Genomic DNA, 22,444 nt, shown 5'->3' on the forward strand with positions numbered 1-22,444 from the left:
AAAGTTGGAGCCTTGGGGTCCAAGGTGAGCAATTAATTTTTTGAAAAGTGTTAGCCATAAATATCTTAATGCATAGATACTTCATGGCAGAGTTTACTCATTGTAAGAGAATCTGATATAGCTTAAGAGCTATAGATGTTTAAAGAAAGTCTCTCTTTTACATGTCCTACTTATAGTTTGTTGTCATAGGCGGTTAATCCACCATCGTTGGCTTCTTTGTCATAGGTGATTACGTGGTTTTCCCTCGTGCAGGAATGCATGCATTTTTTGGATGTGCTTTTCAAGGTGGTTGGGTCCGGCTCGTGATAGCTGATGCCTTCCTCCTCATCATGTACTATGGCTGGCATTACGGGCCATTGAAGCAATACGGATTGTGAGATGCATAAAGGTTTTGCTAGCTTGGATTCTAGTCTTGACCCAAGCTTAGTGCTTGTCTATTCAAATTCATAAATTTTTAGCATTTCAATTCAATTCACTGTAAAACAATTTAATTCAATTTAATATAATGCAATTTCAGCTTTGTTTATATTGATTTAATTAATAATAATTTTAAAAAATATAATAAACTAAATTAATTTATTTATAATTCATTAAATAAAAAATATAGAAAAATTTAGAAACCAGAATTCCGAGCACCTAGGTATGTGCTTGGAAATTTCCGAGCACCTGAGTATGTGCTCACATATATTCCAAAATCTGAAAATCATATAAGTGCTCGGAAATATTACGAGCACTTTAGTATGTGCTTGGCATTTTTCGAGCACAATCGGGTGCTCAGATGTCCGAGCACTCTAAGGTGCTTGTATAAAAATTCCGACGAAGCGAATACCGAGCACTCTCGGTGCTAGGAAAGTGCTCGGTATATCTCGATTTTCCGAGCATTTTGCTTTATATTTCCGAGCACCAAGTGCTCGGCAAAGCTTGTTTTTTTTGTAATGAACCCACTTTAGAAGTCCCGGTTGGAATATTCCATAATTGGTAAAAGGCCCCACATTCCACTCACTTTTTTCAACTCACATTTTATTATAAAACTAATATATAAAAGTAGGACCCACATTCCACTATCTTTTTTCACCAACTTTTCTTTACATTTCTTAAAACCTGTGCCGAACTCAACCGGTATCCTAAAGTGGGACGAAGGGAGTATGATTTTTACAAAACGGGAGTTTGTGGGTTTGAGCAGGAAGTTTTTGTAAGAAAGTAACAAAATGACTACTCCAGATATAATGTGTAGAAATATTGTCATACGATATTACAAGTATTTTCTCGACAATGCAAATCCATCGGATTGAATCTAACTCCAGATCTAAAGTCAGTCCATTTTATAAAATGCTTCTTCAATATTTGAAAAGAAAAATGTCTTCAAGCAACCTTTCTTTAACATCCTACATCATCTCTAATCTGAAAGCACTTCTGCAACCGTCACTCCTCTAAATCCGGTGATGAGGTATCCCCCGTGGCTGTAACATACAGGGTAAGTTCAGTAACACAAATTCAAGATTATGCAAAATATGCATTTTGAAACGTTTAAACTATATGATGCATTATCACAGTGTAGATAGCATTGGCAGCAAACTGAGTTTAGTCCTTGCACACAAATGCACGATATCATTCAAGCATGAAACATGAAAGTCGAAGCGTTTAATTATTAGCTTCGACATTCTCTGTTAGGAAGCTGGAAAGATCAATCGACAGATTCACAAAAAATGCACAAGAAAAATCAGCTTCTTGAAACCATCTCATTGTTAATCAAATTGATGTTTTGGTGTGTTTCATTTAGGGGAAAGAGAGAAGCAATACCTGCATTTGTCGGACAAGCTTGCTCCTTTCTGTGATTTTCCATGCATTGCTGGAGATACTTAAACGTCTCGATGTCACAAGGGATTGTGAGGCCGCCGCTGTGATCGAATCCAAACTCCTCCTCAACCTTCTCCAGCAAGACCTTAAACAAGGGATCACCAAGATAGCTAGTGGGGATGATAAACCTGCGAAGCTCCGGCCCCACATATACAGCAAGATAGCCTTTGGGAACGTCGCTAGGCATCTCTAAGCTATGGCTGCTCTCATCGTCCGAGTCGCACTGTAGGTTTGAGTTTCTCAACCTCAAGCTGATCTCAGGCGAGATGGCTGCACAGGCGCCTCCTTTGGACGCTGTCGTGGTGCAGTTCTTGGGCGTCAGAGCCACGAGCTGCCATTTTTTAAGGAACGCCTTGAACCTAACAATTTGCCCGATGCTCGTGATCTTGCTTTCTCCATTGTCATCCATTCTGCTTAAGCGTTAACCGGAACGCCAAACGCGGATATTTTTTAGGCCTTCTTCAACTCCTCCTCTGGCAAGAAGAGTTCACCTCATCAGATCATGCTTCAAAAAGAAAAACAGACTATCACACTCTTTTGAGTGATAAGCAACATCTAGGAACACTTTTAATCTAGAGAAGCACCTCATCCCCTAAAATTACTTTTCAGAATTGATCAATTTTAGTGATTTCATACACTAATTAATCGTGATTAACAATGATTTGATGTGTGTATAATTAGGGCACAGCTCTTCTCTATTAAACAAAGGAAAACAGCATAATCAGATCCACAGTTTAAGCATTTCTTCATACATCTAACATACTCATTTGAAATCAGATATCATCAATTACACACGAAATCAAACAACATAACACTTCAATAGATCGATTTGTTCACAAATATCAAAATTATGACACATCAATTGCCTCATTTCAATCGAATAACAAAAAACGAAATCCGTGCATTCAATTTTTCATCGATGAATCGCATGAGGGAACAGAAAACATATGAAAAAACATGCAAAATTGGGAAATATGGAAAGGTGGCGGTGAAGCGGTGGGAATACCAAATGGTGGTGGCAGAGACACGGCGGCGGAAGGTGACGATAAGGCGGCAACAACGAATCGAAGCGGTAAAAGAATTGATGAAATGGTAAAAATGATGGAGGAGTTTGTGCTGGACAAAATATAGATCTAAATATGGGAGCTTCTTTTCCTATGGTTCACCTTCTTTCCTTTTTTGCTTTTTCAGTTGAAAAACACTGAAATCTTACCATATCTAACAACGTTATTATTTAACTTATTTTATTCGTATACCATAAATTCCTAAAAAATATTCTCCTTTTATTATTTTGGTCAATATATTCTTCTTTTGTCATTTTAGTTAATATACCAAATTAATTTAATACTCATTAATTTAATACTGTCTTCATCCCATATAAATATACTCAATGGATATATTACGAAAATTAAGACAAAATTGGTAAAGAGAGAAGAGAAAAATGGTAGTTAAAATAATGTTAGTGGATAGTGAGACCTACACTATTAAATTGATATAATTTTCCAAAAATAGAATACATATATTTTTGTGGGACGGACGAAAATGAAAAGTGCACATATTTTTATAAGATGGAGGGAGTATATAGTACTCCCTCCGTTCCATAGTAATAGAGGCATTCCATTTTGCACACTCATTTTGAAAAAATAATTATAAATAGTTAAAGTGGAGAAAAAGTAAAGTAAGAGAAAGAATAATGTAGAGAAGAGTCTTATTTATAATATTAATACTCTTTTACTTTACTTTTTCTCCATTTTAACTATTTATAATTATTTTTTCAAAAAATAAGTGCGCAAAATGAAATGTCTCTATTACTATGGAACGGAGGGAGTATTTGGTTGGGCATAGATTTTAATTTATAATTGGCAAAGTAAAAGAACTGTAGAGAAAGGATAATAGAAAACTGTTAATGGAGAGTGGGATTTACATTATTAATTATTAATAATTAAAAATTTACACTTTTTAGAAATAGACTAAAAAGAAAATGCTAGTACATACTTTCCAGGGAAGTTTATAAAAAAAAATTCACTTAAATATTTTACTACACTATTTTAACTATTGTTTCTCTATTTCTAAACTTCATCAACTTTACATTAAAAATTAAGTGCACGAACTAACTACTCTTGCTTTTGTCGTTGCCAAACTTATATGAGTACAATCTTTTCTTTATATTCATGTTATCATGTATATGCAATTTGCAGGAGATTTAGTCATATACAATACACATATTGGCATGTTTTGAAAGGGCAAGATTTACGATAAATAATTACACAAAACGATTAAAATAAAATAATACATAAAATAGGAGTACATTTTAAAGCAATGTTTTATTTTTAAAGTTATGCATAATAAAATAAAAAAAGTAACACGTTATATCACAACTAACGTAGCAATTTGTACTACGTAAAAATTTTGACTAATATAGCCATAAACAAAAAGTAAACATGCAAACTATACTTAGAAACAGATTGAATTTTCAGATTCATACCAAAAAATTAAAAATATAATAAAATAAAAATAATATGAAAACTACCTAATATAAAAAATAGAAATCAAATCCATACCAATCCATTCAGAATATAATTCAGATAAAAGTACAGTACAACTAAAATACAACCTATTTGTAACAAAAAAAAAATAGAAAGAAAAAAATAATAATACTGGGTTTCAATAAATGTAATAGAAATTGTGAAAAAGTTAATGGATGTGGCTCTCACTTTTATACGTTACTTTTATAATAAATGTGACAAATTAAAGGTGACAAATTATTAGGAACGAATGAAAATGGAAATAAGTCACAAATTATAAAGAATGGAGGAAGTATATGAAAGATAGAAAGAAAATAAAATAAATACATAATATATGCAAAAGAAGAAAGAAAAATAACTACTAATATAAAGAAAGAAGAATGAAAAATAAAAAACAATATAATATATACAAAAAGACAAAAAAAAATACTCCACGTAATATATAACAATAGAATAGGATATTATAAATAAAAAAAATTAAAAAAATTATTTAAAAAAAAAAAAAAAAAAAAAAAAAAAAAAAAAAAACATCTAGGTAGATTTGAACTTGGGTTGTCGCTACGAGAGTGGTCACCATTACCATCGGACCGCAAATGATTTTACCAAATAATAATCTCAATTTTAGTATAAGGATACATTCATTCAGTCCCCATAAAATATTCTTTAGAATAACACGGGTTTTGAACTTATAACTAATGAAACACTAAGAAAAAATATCAAAAGATCCAGTTTAATCAATGAACCCAACTCAAGCCCGTTTCATTTCAATGGGTCAGTAGACAACTCTAGTCAAAAGTCAAACCCCAGTTGCAATGATTTCTTTAGTAACCTCTTTTAGCACCTTATCATGAAGATTTAAGATTATCACATCATTTCTTGCTTATTGGCCGCCCCTTTTTCATGTGGACCATCCATGGCCTTTGGATCCATCCCCAGAGCGTCAACGAGTCTTGATTGAACAAATAGAGCCTTCATTTTGATCCTTCATAATGCGGAAAAGAAATTTCATTCAACTTTTCGACATCGAATCTTGTTATTGCCATACTTCGCTTCCTACAGACGACGCCAATTGTTGAGAATAAGCATGACAATCAAAACGAACAACAACTATGTGGTTCGATCTCTAGCTACGCCCACATATAAATGATTGAAAATATATTTGTAGGGAGGCCCTTGTACACTCAATATCATTTCCATCATATTTGCAGGGAGGCCCTTGTACATTCAATATTTGCATGACAGTCTACCGATCCCACACTCTCATAACTATTTGTCTATTTCTTATGCTTCATTCACAAAAATTTGCTTATAGTTTTCTTGGCATTCGATAATATTAATACATCATAATCAGATAGTAGTTTCTATACCACCAATGGTTACATTTTAATCAAAAAAACAGTTGCAGAACATTTGTTGGAAGTGACACAATTAATGGAGTATAGAAAATTTAATTGGCATTTTTAATGCACAAGATTCGTTAATATAAATATTTCCAAAAGTTAATATGCACCCATTCTCAGATTCATGAATCCCAATTCACAAAAATGAGCAAACTTTTGGAGAAGAAATGCACAAAATTATTGACAATTCAACCATGTACGCATTAAAATAGATTGAGCAATCATATTCATTATTAACTTGTATAATTAAGAAGGACATTACGTAAACATGGGGTTGCAGCTCAAATGGTAGAGCGCCCGCTTTGCATGCGACAGAGGACGGGGTTTGATCCCCCGCAGCTCCACTTCTAGTTTCCACTTTCTTCGAATTTTTGGGATTTGTTATCTCGCTCAATATTCAACATCGTATATGTGAGTTGGTATACACCAATGTTTCAAAAAATCGGACTGGTGAGCAAACCGGCGAAACTACTAGTTCATGGTTCAACCGGTCGGACCGGTTTAACCACAGGGCGAACCGTTATACTATTATAAATATATTAAATTAATATATGTAATACACAAAATTACGTAATAAATGATAAAATATAATTCATAATATATAAAAAAACATTAAACCTTGTATATAATTAGTTATAGGTATAATATAAATATAAAAACAATATTCAAATATTTAAATTGAATAAATTTTATCAGTAAATATAATTAAATACATAAATTATTAATTAGTGTAGATAAAAATAAAATATTATATATATGTATAAAAATAGATAAAGTTCGTATTATCAAAAAAGTAGGCCTGGGGAAACGGTTCTCGGTTCTTGGTTAACCGAGAACCGAACCTTATATTTTTGGTTTTCGGTTAACCGAGAACCAAAAAAATAAGGTGTTCGGTTCCGGTTATTAAGTTTAAGCTAATCTCGGTTCCAGTTCTAACCGAGAACGGAAAGGTTAGAACCGAATAACCGTTATTTTCTAAATATTTAATGTTATATATTTATTTTAGTTTTATTATTATTGTTTAAGAAACGTAAAAATTAGTTTGATAAATGATGTTGGTTTATATTGGTTTTGGACTTAGTGTTGTATACATTGTTGGAATTTTGGTTTTTGATGATAGAATGGAATCATAGTTTTTGTCCTTTTGATTTCACGACTTATTACTTAATGTAGTATATTGCACTTGAGGTCGGTTCCTTCGTTGGAACCGAAGACCGAACCGACAAAGGGTTTGGTTCCGGTTTTGGATTTCAAAAAAAATGGGAGTCGATTAACCGACTAATCGATTCGGTCGGAACCGAACCGACCGAATTCCCACCCCTGCAAAAAATTGTATATGACTGAAGTAATATTATAATTTTTTTTAAAAAGAATCATTAGGTAGTTTAAATAAATATATACTCTAAAAATTATTAATATTTAGTGAATAGTAAACTATAATTAATAATATGTAAAAAATATTAATTATACTATATCTTACAAAAATAACAATAAAATTAAGTTACTACTAATAAGTATGATTAAAATTTACAATATACTAATTAAATATTTATTATGATTAAGTAATTACTTAAAGAATATATAATTGAAATGAACTACTATATTAGTTTGGGTGTATAAAATTTCATGTGTGTATAAAAATAGTTAATGTTCATTATATTCCAAGAAGGCCTTGTGGAGTTGTAGTGGAGTGGTATAGGTGTTGATATTTAGCAACTAATTATTTCATGATTATCCATCTAGGATTTGAATTGATGGACTAAATCTCATGAACCAAACACACTACTAATTTAACTTGGGATACAATCTTGCAAACCGAACAACCCCTATGTTGATTTTTTAAAAATGTGTAAATTATTAATATTATAACAAATTGACTATTTTATCCTTTTGTTAATATTTTTTCTACTATTTATTGTGAAATCTGTTAACATCAATCTCATCTAATCATTTTAAGATAAAATAGTGTAGTGTAGGATTAGTCTTAGTAGTGGTTTGGTTATTATATGCATTTTGACATGACCCACAATTACTTTGAATAATATCTCAATTAGATCTCGAAATGAATTAACAGAAACTTATGAATTTTAGGTCTAAATTCTTCCATGTGAAAATGTACCAATTGTTTTCTATTCCTATCAAAATAGAATTTCAAATTCGATTGATTGGTTTGAATTCAGAAAATTAGGAGTTACTTACATTAAATTATTGTATATACCACATACAAATTAATAGCATTATTATTACTAATCGGTAAAATCCATATCTGTACAAGGAAAAAGGAGCATTTTTTTATGGTAAAAAATTCCGTAATTTCGATTATTTCTCAAAAAGAAAACGAAGAAAATAGAGGGTCTGTTGAATTTCAAGTATTCAGTTTCACCACTAAGATAAGGAGACTTACTTCACATTTGGAATTGCACAAAAAAGACTTTTCATCTCACAGAGGTTTGCGCAAAATTTTGGGAAAACGTCAACGACTACTAGCCTATTTGTCAATAAGAAGTAGAGGACGCTATAAAGAATTAATTGATGAGTTGGATATTCGAGAAATAAAAACACGTCAATTTGAGGCATGATACTTTTTGATGAGCTTAGTCATTTAAATGGGAATGAACTTCTTTTTACTTTCAGAAATGCATGAAAGACTGACTCGGTAAAAACTTATGATTACACCAATTCCAAGAAACGACCTTATGATAGTGAATATGGGGCCTCACCACCCATCAATGCATGGTGTTCTTCGACTGATCGTTACTCTCGACGGTGAAGATGTTATTGACTGTGAACCTATATTAGGTTATTTACATAGAGGAATGGAGAAAATTGCGGAAAATCAAACAATTATACAATATTTACCTTATGTAACACGTTGGGATTATTTAGCAACCATGTTTACAGAAGCAATAACCGTAAATGGACCCGAACAGCTAGGCAATATTCAAGTACCTAAAAGGGCTAGCTATATTAGAGCTATTATGCTGGAGTTGAGTCGTATCGCTTCCCATTTGTTATGGCTTGGTCCTTTTATGGCAGATATTGGGGCACAGACCCCTTTTTTCCATATTTTTCGAGAACGAGAATTAATATATCCTCCGTATGCAAAATATTGAATTTTAAGAAATGTTGAATACTATTGAAAAAATTGAATGGAATATTAATCCTGCTTTTATAAATCCTATAACCCAAAGATTTATCAATCAAATCAGAATATATGTTGTTTCACGTTTTTTCCATAGTAACTTCATGAAAAATAAATAATTTCGAATTCTTATTGTGTATTTCATCTTCCATATAAACTGGAAGAGAAGCCTGAAGAAGAATACGGAAATGTATCATAGTTTATACACAATTGAAGCAAATCAGTCGCAATTCAGATCAGATTAAATTGCTGTCCAGTGTCAAATGGTCTAAACAAATCAGAAAAAGGGAAGAAAATAAACGAATCCAATTTAGGTAAAACTAGTTAGCTTTAATCCCAATCTAACACGAAAAGGCTGAACAGCCGAGATGATTTCCTCACTCTGATTATGAAATTATAATTCCATAAAACAAAACCTCTGCCTCTGCCAACGAATTGACGTAAGCCTTTCACCCGGCACAGAGAGTAAGGTTGCTCTCCTCCAACAGGAATATACATCACAGGAAAGAACAGCTTCTAAAGAGATGCTAATTACTACGGAATGTACCTCCATTATCACTGAAAAGAAATGCAGTGTCGCCTTAACAGTTTGTCTCGAGCACCTTTGTCCTAATTAAATCTTTAGACACATGTGCCGCTGCATCATTCTCACTCCCACCACAGAGGAACAACACAATCTACTTGTACGGAGCAAACAAAATCGATGAGTTATGACCACCAAACCCAAACGAATTAGACAGTGCCACTTTAATGTCGAGTCTTTCTTTTGTTGGTCCCACTAGCACATTTGCATCCTGAATCATGAGTGACCTTTGTTAACATCCAAGGACGAACATTACATTCTTGTCCCTTTACACACATTATAAGGATTGACTAGAATTTAAGTAAATTAAATTAGCATATATACAATCTTCGGTTAATCTGATTAAAAGCTAAGCAGTAATAGAAGACTATTTCTGGTTGCAATGCAGCCATGTCCTCCCCTGTCTATTTCTACACTAAGAAACAATATGTTCGCCATCTATAAGTTTCCCATTAAAACTCAAATAACCAGCTGAAATCATGTGTCATGAGTTGATATAGCTACCATAACCACAATATTATAACAGGATCATACTAAGTTCCTTTTTTTAGTTTCCCAGGGTGGGTTTATCCTCTCCTGGTCATTTGAATTGTTCTCCCTAGAGCATCCTAGTTGTATGTATACTATTTTTTATGCATTTAGTTACCCACCAAAAAAATCATGGTAAAGAACAGTAATATGAAATATCATATCAATGATGCCATACACAATTAATAAGGACTGAGAAAATTCATACCACGCCATCATCTGGATTTTCAAGATTGATATTTGGATGAACCCAGCCAGTTCGAATTGCCTATGAGAAAACAAGGGATTATAATTCAACAATGGATTAAACTCCAGATGTTCATGAATATGTAAATTCAGTTGGCCAATAACATCCAGATGCATAAACCCACCAGCTTAGAATCTGATTTATCCTTAAAAGAGTAAAAATCTGCTAGGTGAAGATGAATGCGGGACATGGAAGATGTTAAGGTTTACTGAGGTAGTTAAAGATATTGTCTATCAGGGTAGTGATCTTCAGAACCTAAGAGAAGAGCAAACAAAAATTCCAGAACTGGAGGAAGCACTAAAAGCCCAACACGTTATGGAGACGCAATAGTATAAAAATTTTAAAACCCTAGTCACCAGCATGGCTCAATAGTGTCTCCATTCTGGTCATGATACTATGTTATGCGTCACGATATTTCAGTGATACTCATGATTTTGGTTGTATGATGTTGCAGAAAGTTGAAAACTGAGAGAGTCCAAAAGAGTTTTTCATAGGCAACAAAGAGACTTTACGACAGCACTGAAGGATGGAACTTCAGAGAAGACTTAGCAGGATAGCAGGATAGATGATGATGAAAGACCAATTCACAGAGAGACCAATCATGCTTTAGGGACCAATTAACAGAAGCAAATAAGGCGAGGACAGAAGGTACATGAAAAGCCTTCCAACAGTCACAGGAAAGCTGAAATTACTATACTCCAGAAACCCATCATTTAAGAACTTGCGGGAAAAATTCCTATGATCATAACTGGATTTACATAAAAATATAATCCAACAAACAGGAAGGAGATGATAATATTCAAGTAGCATAGGGGCTTTCATTTATGATACGAAAACTGATCAGAGGCATAAAGAAAGCACAATTTGCTTTCTAAAAGCATAAAGACTAATATCCAACTACTTGAGGTCGATTCTGTCATCAAGACTTTTCAAGTTGCCCAGTTTACAGCAATGCATATAGTTTCACAATGAGAGAGAATTTCAAAAATGCCAAAACAATGTCTTAAATTCAATACAAGTATCATAATTTTCTTTCGAACTTTAAAAGCCTCGATTAGAGAATTATGTTTCCATGTCTTACATGAGACAATAACTCCTACAACTACTTAAGCAAATATCTACAAGACACTCGCACTCTACACAGAACTTTATGGGGATTACTGCAAATAAATATATCAGAGTTATGCTGCAATAAAATTAAATATTTTAGGAACCTGGACGGTTGCAACAGCCTCAACAGCACCAGCTGCTCCAAGTAGGTGCCCAATCATGGATTTTGTGGAATTCACTTTCAACTAAAATATATAAGGATTAGCTACGGCGTGTACAAACACCTTGCAATAATCATTGATAGATGACGAAGAGTTTGATTTAATGAGAAGACCTCTGGATTCTGGCCAAAACAATGAATAAGAGCCTGATACTCTTTAAGATCACCAGCTGGAGTAGAAGTCGCATGTGCATTTATATAATTTACATCTTCTTTTGATACTCCTGATTGAGCCAAAGCCTTCTCAACACATAAAATAACACCAGTTCCTGCATGTAGGTAAGGTCAGGAGGTCAATACACATGGCAGCAGGCATAAGATATTCAGAAGCCTGCATTACTTCTAATTTGTCTACTGAATACTGCAGAAATTGGACTAGATCGGAACAGCTCAACATCCAAAGAGGACAAACAAGACAACTATTTGGACAAAGGTATGTAATACCTGTTCTGCAAACAGAAAATTAAAAACGATCACAACAGCTAGACCGAGCAAAATCTCTGTAAATTGAATAAACAGAAGCAGTTATCCGTCCCAGAGATATTAGGGAATGCTTCTATAATTATCTTAATCGTCATAATTTAATACTATCTTCTTTGAGGTTATAGTGGCTGCATCGTATATAGATTAAAGAATCAATTGATCCATTCGTGAGCAGTAAATATGAAACAGCCAACAGTTAATGTGTCAGTTCTGGTAAATAACCAGGGATGAGGCAAGCCATACAGTTAGACTTTAAAGATGTAAATATCATGGCCAAATTTTATGAAAAATAGATTTCCAAGTGCAAAACACATTACAACTATTGAATTAAAACAGTAAGTGGAAATCTCCGTGTTGTTTAAAAGGGTAGAGGCTAATCTATTTTTTCTTATGTATATAATGGTTATAAGTGCTCATCATTAAATTTGAAAATGTGAACCATAAATATAACTGCATTCATATTGTGAAGTAAAATGGTAAGGTCTTTGTAGAAAATGCTCAAGTGATAGAACTAGCAAGTCTAGCTTAGTGGCATCCAACCATAAATATAACTGCAGTTATTTATTCGTTATTTGGTGAAGTAAATGTGTTGGTCTCTTAATAGCATTGCACAAATGATTGAACTAGCATAGTGACGATGCAATTAACCGAATATCACATAGTTAAACCATCTTCTTTCAAGATTTTTGATGTACTTTTGGCAATTTAGGGAGAGCACTGAAGGGGGGTGCTGGTAGCTTATTCCATGCAAACTGTAAGAAAAAACGAATCATTTGGGAACACATCGGCCACAAATGCTTTGGTTATAAGTCTGTTTATATCTTTTGTGTTTCTCAAAGAACTTCAGTTAAATATCGTAATACCTTAGTTCAATATCGTATTACATTAGCTCCTAATAAAGTCCAGGCTTTTTAACAAACCTACAAGTCACTCTTCCAAAAACAAATTTATATACTACTCCCTCCGTCCGCGAATAGGAGTCCCATTTCTTTCCGGCACGGGTTTTAAGAAATGTTAAGACAAGTGGGTGGAAGAAAGTTAGTGGAATATGAGTCCCACTTGTGTATATTAGTTTTAAATGATATGTGAGTGGAATGTGGGGCCTCTTTACAATTTATAGTAATTATGAACCGGGACTCCTATTCGTGGATGGACCAAAATAGAAAAACGGGACTCCTATTCGCGGACGGAGGGAGTATAATATAGAGCTAGTTTAAGATCATTTGCAATAATTATTACCTCAAAATCAAACTTTCCACGAAAATCCATCAAATCATTATCAAGGTTTAACTGGAAAATTGCTACAACATATGATGCTAAATAAGCTAGTAGCGCTAAAAGGATTGTTTGCTTGTTGCTGGAAGTAGATGCCATGGACTAATGACAAGACAATTCTTGCACTCAAATTTAAAACAACAAATGTTGACCTCATATTTGCTAGTGTGAAAACTTTGTGTAGAGTTTCATAGTCAATCGTTCTTACAGATGGCAAGTGATTACCAAGAGAGTTGACAGTTCAACCTTTTCTATGACATTCTTACTCACTGAATTGAAGTTGTATCACATTAATCATATATTTGCAATCACGACGTCTCTTTGTTTACAAAATAATTTCTACAACATAAAATAAATCCAGGGGTTCACCTTGTGGGTGAGGCTCTGTCATGTGATAAGCATCAGAAGTGAAGCTTCCTCCAAGAAACTCAGCATAGATAGTTGCACCTCTACTCTGCTCATTCACACATGGTTTGACATGTAATTTTACGAAAATTATTAGTAAACACGAAAATTTACTGTATATAGTGCAAAAGGATTAAGCCTTGGTAAGGTTGACGGTTTTGAAAAACCTTTGCATGTTCAAGTTCTTCCAAGAGTAGTACTCCAGCACCTTCTCCCATAACAAATCCATCACGACTCTGTCAAAGATAAACGCATAATTTCAAAAGTGGCACAGAGAACCAAGAAAAGCTGGGTTCTTGTTCTGCCACCCGTATACTGCAGGATTGCAAGTTAAACAGTTGGCTGAACTGAATCATGGATCTTAAAACAGGGGATGATTATTACTATATTTTCACGAAGCATTGAAATGTTAAATTTGGGCACTTTAAATGTCCTGTAAAGTAATAATTTTAGAAATACCACAAGACCATGCCAATCCACACAATTTGTTACAAAATGCTACTATTGAGTGGTTTAGCTATATCGGGTTATTCAATGGTATCAAGACAGTTTATCTTTCAAGGAAATGAAGATAAAGTAATCAACAGTACTACTATACGGAGTACTTTATTAGATTAAGAGAATAAATGACATATTCACTTTGCAGTCTAGCTTCCAGCAAATGCAGCAACGTCAGCATGGGAGGTATGAAACTTTCTGACGTTAAGATGAAATATAATATCCTGATTTTTTGATGATTTTTCTATCAAATTTATGCACATATGATATAGATAAAATGAATAGAACATTACACTATCCCACGGGCGTGAGGCTTTAGTTGGATCACTGTTTCTTTGCGATAATGCTCTGCATGCAACAAAGCCTCCCAAGCCTGCACCAGATTTTATGGTTGAGAAGTTAAAATATCAAATCTGAACTTGTGAACAAGACAAAGGGTAGTCACCTATTGGTATAATTGCTGCATCTGAGCCACCACAAAGCATCATGTCCTGAGAAATATTAACAGATCAAAATCCAGCAAGGACCAAGACATTATCTTTGGGAATTGTCCAGTTGGTTCACAAAAGAATTGATGCATAACAGCCAGGAACAGGAACCACTAGCCTAGATCTTAAAAGAGAAAATCAATTGACTTACAGCTTCACCTCTGATGATATGGTTAGCAGCATTTAGTATGCAGAAGTTACTTGTTGCACACGCAGTAGATATAGAGTAGTTTGGACCCATCCATCCCTGTAATAATTAGGCTTTAGATTCTGTCACCAGTTATGTTTTATCCAAGCCAATAAAGTACAAAAATGGGGGAGCTTATTTAACCAAATCCATGGCAAGCACGGCAGAACCCATGTTGGTAGTTGCAAAAGGAACGCAAAATGGATTCATCTTCCTATATGAGATCCTCAATGCTTCAATTGCATCATAAAAAACCTGTACAAATACCAAACCCACTGAGAGAGGGGATACAACTGTGATTTCATAGAAAATATCTTGATCAAAACTATGGTGAACTGTAGCCGTCATTGAAGATGCAGAACTCAAGAAAAATACCCCACCAGACCAAATATGAAATTGTCATTTTCATTGGATGAATATGAAACACAAAGTTTACAAATGGTCCCGATCGGTAATCTCAAGAAGAAAATGATAAGACACATGTGAACCAAATAGCAGACAATTAGATTTTAAGCTTTAAAGATAAACCCCAATACTAGAAGTAAGCTAAGTATTTCTAATAGTAAGATTTATAGCTCAGAGCTCAACACAACAGCACAAGTTAATACCCTGCCACTTTCTTTAATTGATAGTACTTATTAAGCAAATAAAAAACTGAACATACTTGCATTCCACCCATAGCCGAGCCGATTAGAACACCACATTTTGCTTTATTCAATTCGTCCATGAGATCCTCGGTAATTCCTCCATCAGCCAGTGCCTTCTTTCCTGCTGTCAGCATGTAAAGCATGAACCTGTCCATTCTCTTGGAAAGTTTAGGTACAACCCAGCCATCTGTTGAGAATGACTTGATTTCTCCTGCAATTTTCTGCAATTGAAACCCTTAATAACAAAATTTAACTAGCCCGAAGCAATGAAAAGAGGATAGTGCTCATGACATACGGTCGGAAACTGCGAGCAATCAAAAGCCTCTATCTCACTAATTCCACTGACTCCATTTAGCAGATTATTATAGAAGACATCTGGATCACTACCAAGTGACGTCTCCACACCCATACCTGTCACGACCACTCGTCTTTGCTTGGTTGGAGGTTTCATCTTCGATGAAACTTCCGTGGCCGGACTAACAGCTACTTCCATCGTTTCTCCTGTAGTTCACATGAGAATAACAAAAATTAATACTCATATTATATTAATATGTGTGTGTCTCCACTAATAAAATGCATAAAAACATAACTATTGTAAGTGTTTTGCAGAGTCCCTACTCCCTACTATGAAAAATGAATAAAACTAAATGTCCACAATGAGATGAACTGCCCATTGACTCATAGCTGTCAAATTCTCAGGGAACCTGAAATTTCTGGGATGAGAAAGGAAAAGGGAAAGGGGAAAATGACAACATGCAAATTGGCAAACCTAACTAAAGCCAACCGCACCCACCCACCACAAAACCCAAAATTTCACATTTCAGACACAGAGAGTAGGTTGGCATTAGTGAAGTTAGAGCAACAACTACACCATAATGAAACCCACACCCACCAATCCAATAAAATTGATACCATTCCTTCCAGTTTATCCGTCCAAACTAATGTAAAAAAACTGATTGAAATGAATCCTCTGCTAGATAATTAGGCCATCGACAATAAATTGGGGGAAAATATGTATATCAACTCAATATTTAAAAAACAAATCAGAAAAAGTCATAAAAAAATCACAGAACACATACACTAGCAGTCTAGCACAGAGTAATAACGAGAAAAAGCAATGACCGGAATGGGCGGAGGAACGGAGCAATTTGCGGCGGCAGCGCTGCATCGGAGCATTCCTCGATTCGAAACACTGTCGAGATTTATCCATGGCGAGAGAGGAATTCACGAGATTGGGAACGCATTTGGCGCGGCGGCGGCGAGAGCTGGACATGCATGGGGGCGTCAGCCAAGAGCACATCACCGATGACGACGCCATCGAAATCCGCCCTCCGCCAACACTAACGGAATCGAGGGGTGTAGAAATCCGCAGCGAGCATACACTAGCTGTTATGAAGCTATAGATACGTGCAGAGAGAGATTTGAAGCTCAATTTTCCCCCTCTCTCTCTATCTCTGTCTCTTTATGTAGCACGTAGAGTGAGTAAGGTTGGAGTGGAGTGTGAGCTTTGAAATGACGATGGTGAAACCAACGAGAAGGCGCTGCTTTTCCTTGAACTGAATCTCAGTGTTACGTATTTCCTTTTATTTATTTTTTCTGATTTTTTTCGCTTTTATTTGTTTTTTTGGTTAAAAAATAAATACTGTATTTTCTGAAACAGTTGCGGAGGAGACGACTTGTCGTGAGAAATGAAAATGAGCACTGAATGCGCTGCTCTATCTTTGCCAAAAATCCGTCTCATGTTTTATTGCTTGCATTTTCATGTTTTCTTTTTAAATGAAAGAATCACAGATTTCTATATGGGATGTCAGGCGAGTCGATTCAGCTGTTTCAGCCAATTCTAATTCGCTTGAGATTTTATCGGAGTTATAAATATTCAATTATAAGAGTATCCGCAATGGTTAATAGGTCAGCCATAGGCCAGCCATTCTCTCCTCTGCCACGTCAGCAACACTAAAAGAACCACCTGCCACGTCAGATTTAGGCCAGCCATAGGCCAGCCGCAATAAAAACAATTCAAAATATACTACATTTACGGAATTAAAATTGCGATATACGGAATTAAATTTACGACACATATACGGGAAAAATAATCCATTCCATTAAAAAAAAAGTACAAAGATTTAAAAAAAAAAGTACATGATTTTTTTTTAAAAAAAAAGGGCTTCAACACCCGAGCCCCGCCACTCTCTACTCCTCATCGCCGTCGCCCTCCTCGTCGCCGCCGCCGCCGCCGCCGCCGCTGCCGCCACCCGTGGTATCTGAGCCCACGTCGGAACCCCCCAGCCGTGACCTCGCGATATCTAAATCAGCACGCATGCTCTCGAGCATCTCGAAAGAATCCTCTTCTCCGTGGGGTCAGTGGCGTTCTTCCACTCTCGGAAGACCTGTAACATCTGAGCCCGCGTTTGGTTACGCGAATGGAGAGTGTACTCGAGTGGGGCGGCTGGGAGGGCGGAGGACTGGACCTCGCGGGGCGATAGGGGGGATCCGCCCCTCGCAGCCCGCTGCGCCCGCTTCTGTCCAACCGGGCGGGGGCGACCAGTAAATGAAGGAGGGGATGGAAACTCCTCAGCATCCGGGGGGAGGTCGTGGGATCCGCCGCTGCTGCCGCTGTAGTCGCCGCTATAGTTAAGTCGCTGCTTCTTCGGCCACCCAGCGTCGCACCCCGCCCGGAACTTCTCCGAGCCCTTCAGCAACAAGAAGCACTCCCAGAAGGTGAACTCCTTATACTTCCCCTCCAAGGGGAACTGACTCGCGGCTATCCTCCGGGCGTCGTCCTCAGTCTGCCCACTTTTGAGCTGACGGAGGGCGTTGGCGTACAAATTCGCAAGACGGCCCACTGCGGCCCTGATGCGCTCTCACCCCTTCCGGACCTCCTCGTTGCTGAAGTCCTTCCCGTGCGGGCAGTGGTTCTTATAGGCAGCCCTGATCTTCGCCCACATGTTGACGACCCGCTGGTTGTTCGCAACCAGTGGATCGTCGCACACCTCCAACCACCCCTTGGCCACCGCGGCGTACTCATCCTCCGTCCACTTCCTCCGGCCGGTGGCAGTGGGCTGCGATGACTCGCCGACCGCCTTGCCCTTCCCCTTCCCCCTCGTCTTCTTCCTCGGCGCGGCCGGCGTCGCTCGAACGGGAGTATCATCGTCCCCGAGATCGATCCCCATATCATGCAATGACAGAAGGTCATCGCCAGAGAACTGCGTCTCCACCGGGGTCGACGTGTGAGACGAAGCCGTCAAAAAATCAAGCGAGGGCCGATATACCGCGTCCCCTCCCGGTGACCCCTGCACCCCCCCCCCCCCCGGCATCCCGGGATACATTCCGTGCAGCATCCCCCCCTGCCACATCATCCCCATCATCTGCTGCAACATCATCTGCTGCTGCATCTGGGGCATACCCCCCCACCCGGGCGCTGACTGCCCGCCGCCCGGCATCCCCCACGGCATACCCCCCGGCATACCCCCATGGTTCCCCCCCATCGCCCCTCCCCCCCCGGCGCACCAGCCATCATCCCCATCATCTGATTCCAAGGGATGTTAAATCCCGGGCCCATCTGCCCCCATCCAGATCCCACGGGTACTGTGGGAGTCTGAGAGCCGCTCGTCGCAGGACTGGACTCGTTGTTGTGATCCATCACTCGATGATGCTCTTGAACAGAAAGTTAGAGAGAGAGAAAACTCGTCAAAACAAGTGGTGCAAATGAAAATGAAACGAAAATCGCGTTTATATATGATTTTAAAAAAAAAAAATCGAAAATCGGCGCTGGCCGATCGGGCCTCCACAATGGCGGCTAGCCGATCGGCTAGCGTTTCGGCCATAAAAGTTTTTCTCAATTTAAGAGTTATTTTTAAAACTTTTCATATTTGGTCATACAATTTTACCCCATTCGTCATCAAGATTACATAAAAATGGCATTATCTACATTAAAATAAATCAAAACAAAAATCGAAAGTCAAAAGGGACGCACCTTCAACCAACTCCACCATCTCACTCTATTTATTACACACTCTATCTCTAACTTCATTTATTACACACTCCACCATCTCACTTCATTTATTACACACTTCAACTCTTTCTTAAAATCCGAGCCATAACAATAACTGACTCCAAATGTAGGACGGAAGGAGTATTAGAGCATCCACAATAGAAATAGGTCAGCCACTCTCTCTCCCTGCCATGTCAGCAGCACTAAAAATCCACCTGTCACATCAGATTTAGGCCAGCCATAGGTCAGTCGCAAATAAAAATAATTCAAAAAATACTACATTTACGAAATTAAAATTACGATTAAATTACGGAATTAAATTTACGAGACATATACGGGAAAATTCATTAATTGCATTAAAAAAAGGTACATAGATAAAAAAAAATACATAATAAAAAAAAAAAACTATCGCCGTGCAGTCCTCCGTGCCCACAACTCTTCAATTATATCCTTTTGGAGTTGAATATGAGCATCCACTTGGCGCATGTCGGCATATTCCTTGAGGCGGCCGACTTCATCGAGAGGTACCCCACGTCGTACGCTAGGGGTGGCCGTTCCGTGGCTTGGACCGGCTTCATCGTCATTGGTCCAACTAGTCAGTTGTACGCCTTCGTCTTCGACGATCATGTTGTGCATGATAATGCAGGCGTACATTATTTGGGAAACGCATTTGACATCCCACAAACGCGTTGGACCCTTAATTGCCGCCCATCGAGACTGGAGCACACCAAATGTGCGCTCCACGTCCTTGCGCGCCGACTCCTGCCATTCCGCAAAGTAGGCCATCCTTTCATCACTTGCGTGCCTGATCGTCTTCACAAAGACAGACCACCTAGGGTATATCCCATCCGCCAAGTAGTAGCCCATATCATGTCGGTTGCCGTTGGCCACAAATGAGACGGCCGAACCGATGCCCTGACACTTCTCGTTGAAGAGGGGGGCGACGAGTTGAGGACGTTGAGGTCGTTGTTCGACCTAGCTACCCCAAAATACGCATGCCAGATCCACATCCGGTAATCAGCTACGGCCTCAAGGATCATCGTGGGATTCTTTGACTTGTAGCCGGTCATGTACGCCCCCTTCCAGGCAGTCGGACAGTTCTTCCACTCTCAATGCATACAATCTATGCTGCCTAATATCCCGGTGAACCCATGCTGCTCCCTGTGCATCTGCATCAAATTCTGACAATCTTGGGGAGTAGGGCTTCGAAGGTACTGCTCACCGAAAATGTTTATCACGCCCTGACAGAAAAATTTCAGACATTCCAGAGCAGTCGTCTCACCGATGTGGAGGTACTCATCCCACATGTCTGCCGCGCCTCCGTAGACCAATTGCCTGATTGCCGTCGTGCACTTTTGAATAGGGGTGTGGCCGGGTCTGCCAGCCGCATCGTCCCTGAAGCGGAAATAAAGATATCGACGTTCCAACTCGTCAACGATACGCATAAACAACTCCCTGCGCATTCTAAAACGCCGCCTGAACATGTTTGCCGGAAACCGCGGGTCCGGAGCGAAGTAGTCGTCATATAGCCGCTGATGTGCAGCTACGTGATCCCGATCAATCACTGCTCGGCGGTGGACAACCGGTGGAGGGCGAGGTATCGCCTTCTGTTCCACCCTTCGCATGTACCGCTCCATCTCGCGGTTCATGTAGGCCTCCATAGCCTCGTTCATCTGCCGTTCGTACTCCTCAACATCCTCACCACTACCACCACTGCTACCACCCGCGTTACTCATCGCTTGATGATGCTCTTGTACATAAATTTAGAGAGAGAGAAAACTCGTTAAAACAAGTGGTGCAAATGAAAATGAAATTAAAATCGCGTTTATATAGGTTTTAAAAAAAAAACGAAAAAGGGCGCTGGCCGATCAGCACCCCATAATGGCGGCCAGCGCGTCGGCCAGCGCCAGCCAATCGGCTAGCCCACGCCGATTTTCTTGCCGATATCAGGCTGGCCGCTTGCAATGGTTCGGCTAGCCGACCGGCTAGCGACGCGAATCGGCTAATCGGTTGGCTAGCCGGCACTGTGGATGCTCTTAATATTCGGGTTTCAAACTAGTCTAGCGACCTAATTGGGCAACTACTGATAAAATTGACATTTGATCAATTAAGAATGATGAAAATTAATCATACTTATAAAGTATAGAACATTTCATTATGATAATTACATACTTTTAAAACTTATATAAATAAAATAAAAATTAAATATATTTTTAAAAATTTTAAAGCTAAAATAGTTTTTCTTATTATGAATGTTTTAATTTTTTTTTATGTATTATTATATTAATAAAACTTGAATATTTTCTCCGTCGTATAAAGTGCACTTTTATTATTGTTGTCCCATAAGAGTATAAAGTGCACTTCTATTATTGTTGTTGATAGTATTATATGTTTTAGATTCTAATCTCACACGTCTTCCAATCCAAAACAAATGGGTAAGAGTTTTATTAAATTGGTAAATAAGATTTAGCATCCAATATAGAACCTAAATAGCTCCGTAATTGATCAAATGTTTCCACTTTAAGATCGTGAAATAGAACCTTGGGCCTTCATCGTGAAAAAGACACAAGAAATGTTAATCCTTTACATTAATGGGACGGTAGTTGTAAGGATTAATTTAGATAATTTGAATTAATACTTATACCCTAATTTATCTTTTATCGAGAAAAATAGAGCATCATGGATGGAATATCAAAGGGCTTTAATTTAGAACTCCCTCCTTCCCAACTAAGTTGAATTGCATTTCTTTTCGTAATGTTCTGAGTAATTTTTTTTGGCAAAAAACAAAATATTTAACCTCTTTTGCTTTAATCTCTCTCGTACTTTATTATTCTATCTTATCTCTCATACATTATTCTCTCTCCTATTTTATTTTATTATAAGTTAACTCATTTCACAATTTTATTAATGTTCATGAT

At 37.4% G+C, this 22,444-nt stretch overlaps 2 protein-coding genes across 4 annotated transcripts; both read right to left on the minus strand.

The window, feature by feature from the left end:
- Nucleotides 1-1,187: 1,187 nt before the first annotated feature.
- On the minus strand, nucleotides 1,188-3,050 carry LOC125215779 (protein SMALL AUXIN UP-REGULATED RNA 51-like). Of its 2 annotated transcripts, none has more exons than XM_048117321.2 (3): nucleotides 2,864-3,050; nucleotides 1,801-2,362; nucleotides 1,188-1,460 (listed from the first exon to the last, which is right to left on the minus strand). In XM_048117321.2, exons 2-3 carry the CDS (start codon nucleotides 2,264-2,266, stop codon nucleotides 1,423-1,425), a joined length of 504 nt encoding a protein of 167 aa, XP_047973278.2. In that variant the 5' UTR covers nucleotides 2,267-2,362; nucleotides 2,864-3,050; the 3' UTR covers nucleotides 1,188-1,422. The 2 variants fall into 2 exon arrangements, with proteins under 2 accessions (XP_047973278.2, XP_047973277.2); XM_048117320.2 differs by having other exon boundaries at nucleotides 1,801-2,330; nucleotides 2,864-3,049.
- A 6,055-nt stretch (nucleotides 3,051-9,105) lies between these two features.
- LOC125216292 (3-oxoacyl-[acyl-carrier-protein] synthase II, chloroplastic) lies at nucleotides 9,106-17,183 on the minus strand. 2 transcript variants are annotated; one of them, XM_048117966.2, is made up of 13 exons: nucleotides 16,658-17,183; nucleotides 15,831-16,036; nucleotides 15,553-15,756; nucleotides 15,033-15,143; nucleotides 14,853-14,948; nucleotides 14,659-14,704; nucleotides 14,507-14,586; nucleotides 13,883-13,951; nucleotides 13,680-13,764; nucleotides 11,667-11,821; nucleotides 11,497-11,577; nucleotides 10,244-10,303; nucleotides 9,106-9,718 (listed from the first exon to the last, which is right to left on the minus strand). In XM_048117966.2, exons 1-13 carry the CDS (start codon nucleotides 16,851-16,853, stop codon nucleotides 9,602-9,604), a joined length of 1,506 nt encoding a protein of 501 aa, XP_047973923.1. In that variant the 5' UTR covers nucleotides 16,854-17,183; the 3' UTR covers nucleotides 9,106-9,601. The 2 variants fall into 2 exon arrangements, with proteins under 2 accessions (XP_047973923.1, XP_047973924.1); XM_048117967.2 differs by lacking the exon at nucleotides 16,658-17,183 and adding an exon at nucleotides 16,126-16,236.
- Between the last annotated feature and the right edge of the window lie 5,261 nt (nucleotides 17,184-22,444).

This window comes from Salvia hispanica, chromosome 3 (assembly GCF_029641045.1).
Source record: "Salvia hispanica isolate PSC_SH4W2 chromosome 3, Shi_PSC_v1, whole genome shotgun sequence".
Classification (NCBI taxonomy): Eukaryota; Viridiplantae; Streptophyta; class Magnoliopsida; order Lamiales; family Lamiaceae; genus Salvia; species Salvia hispanica.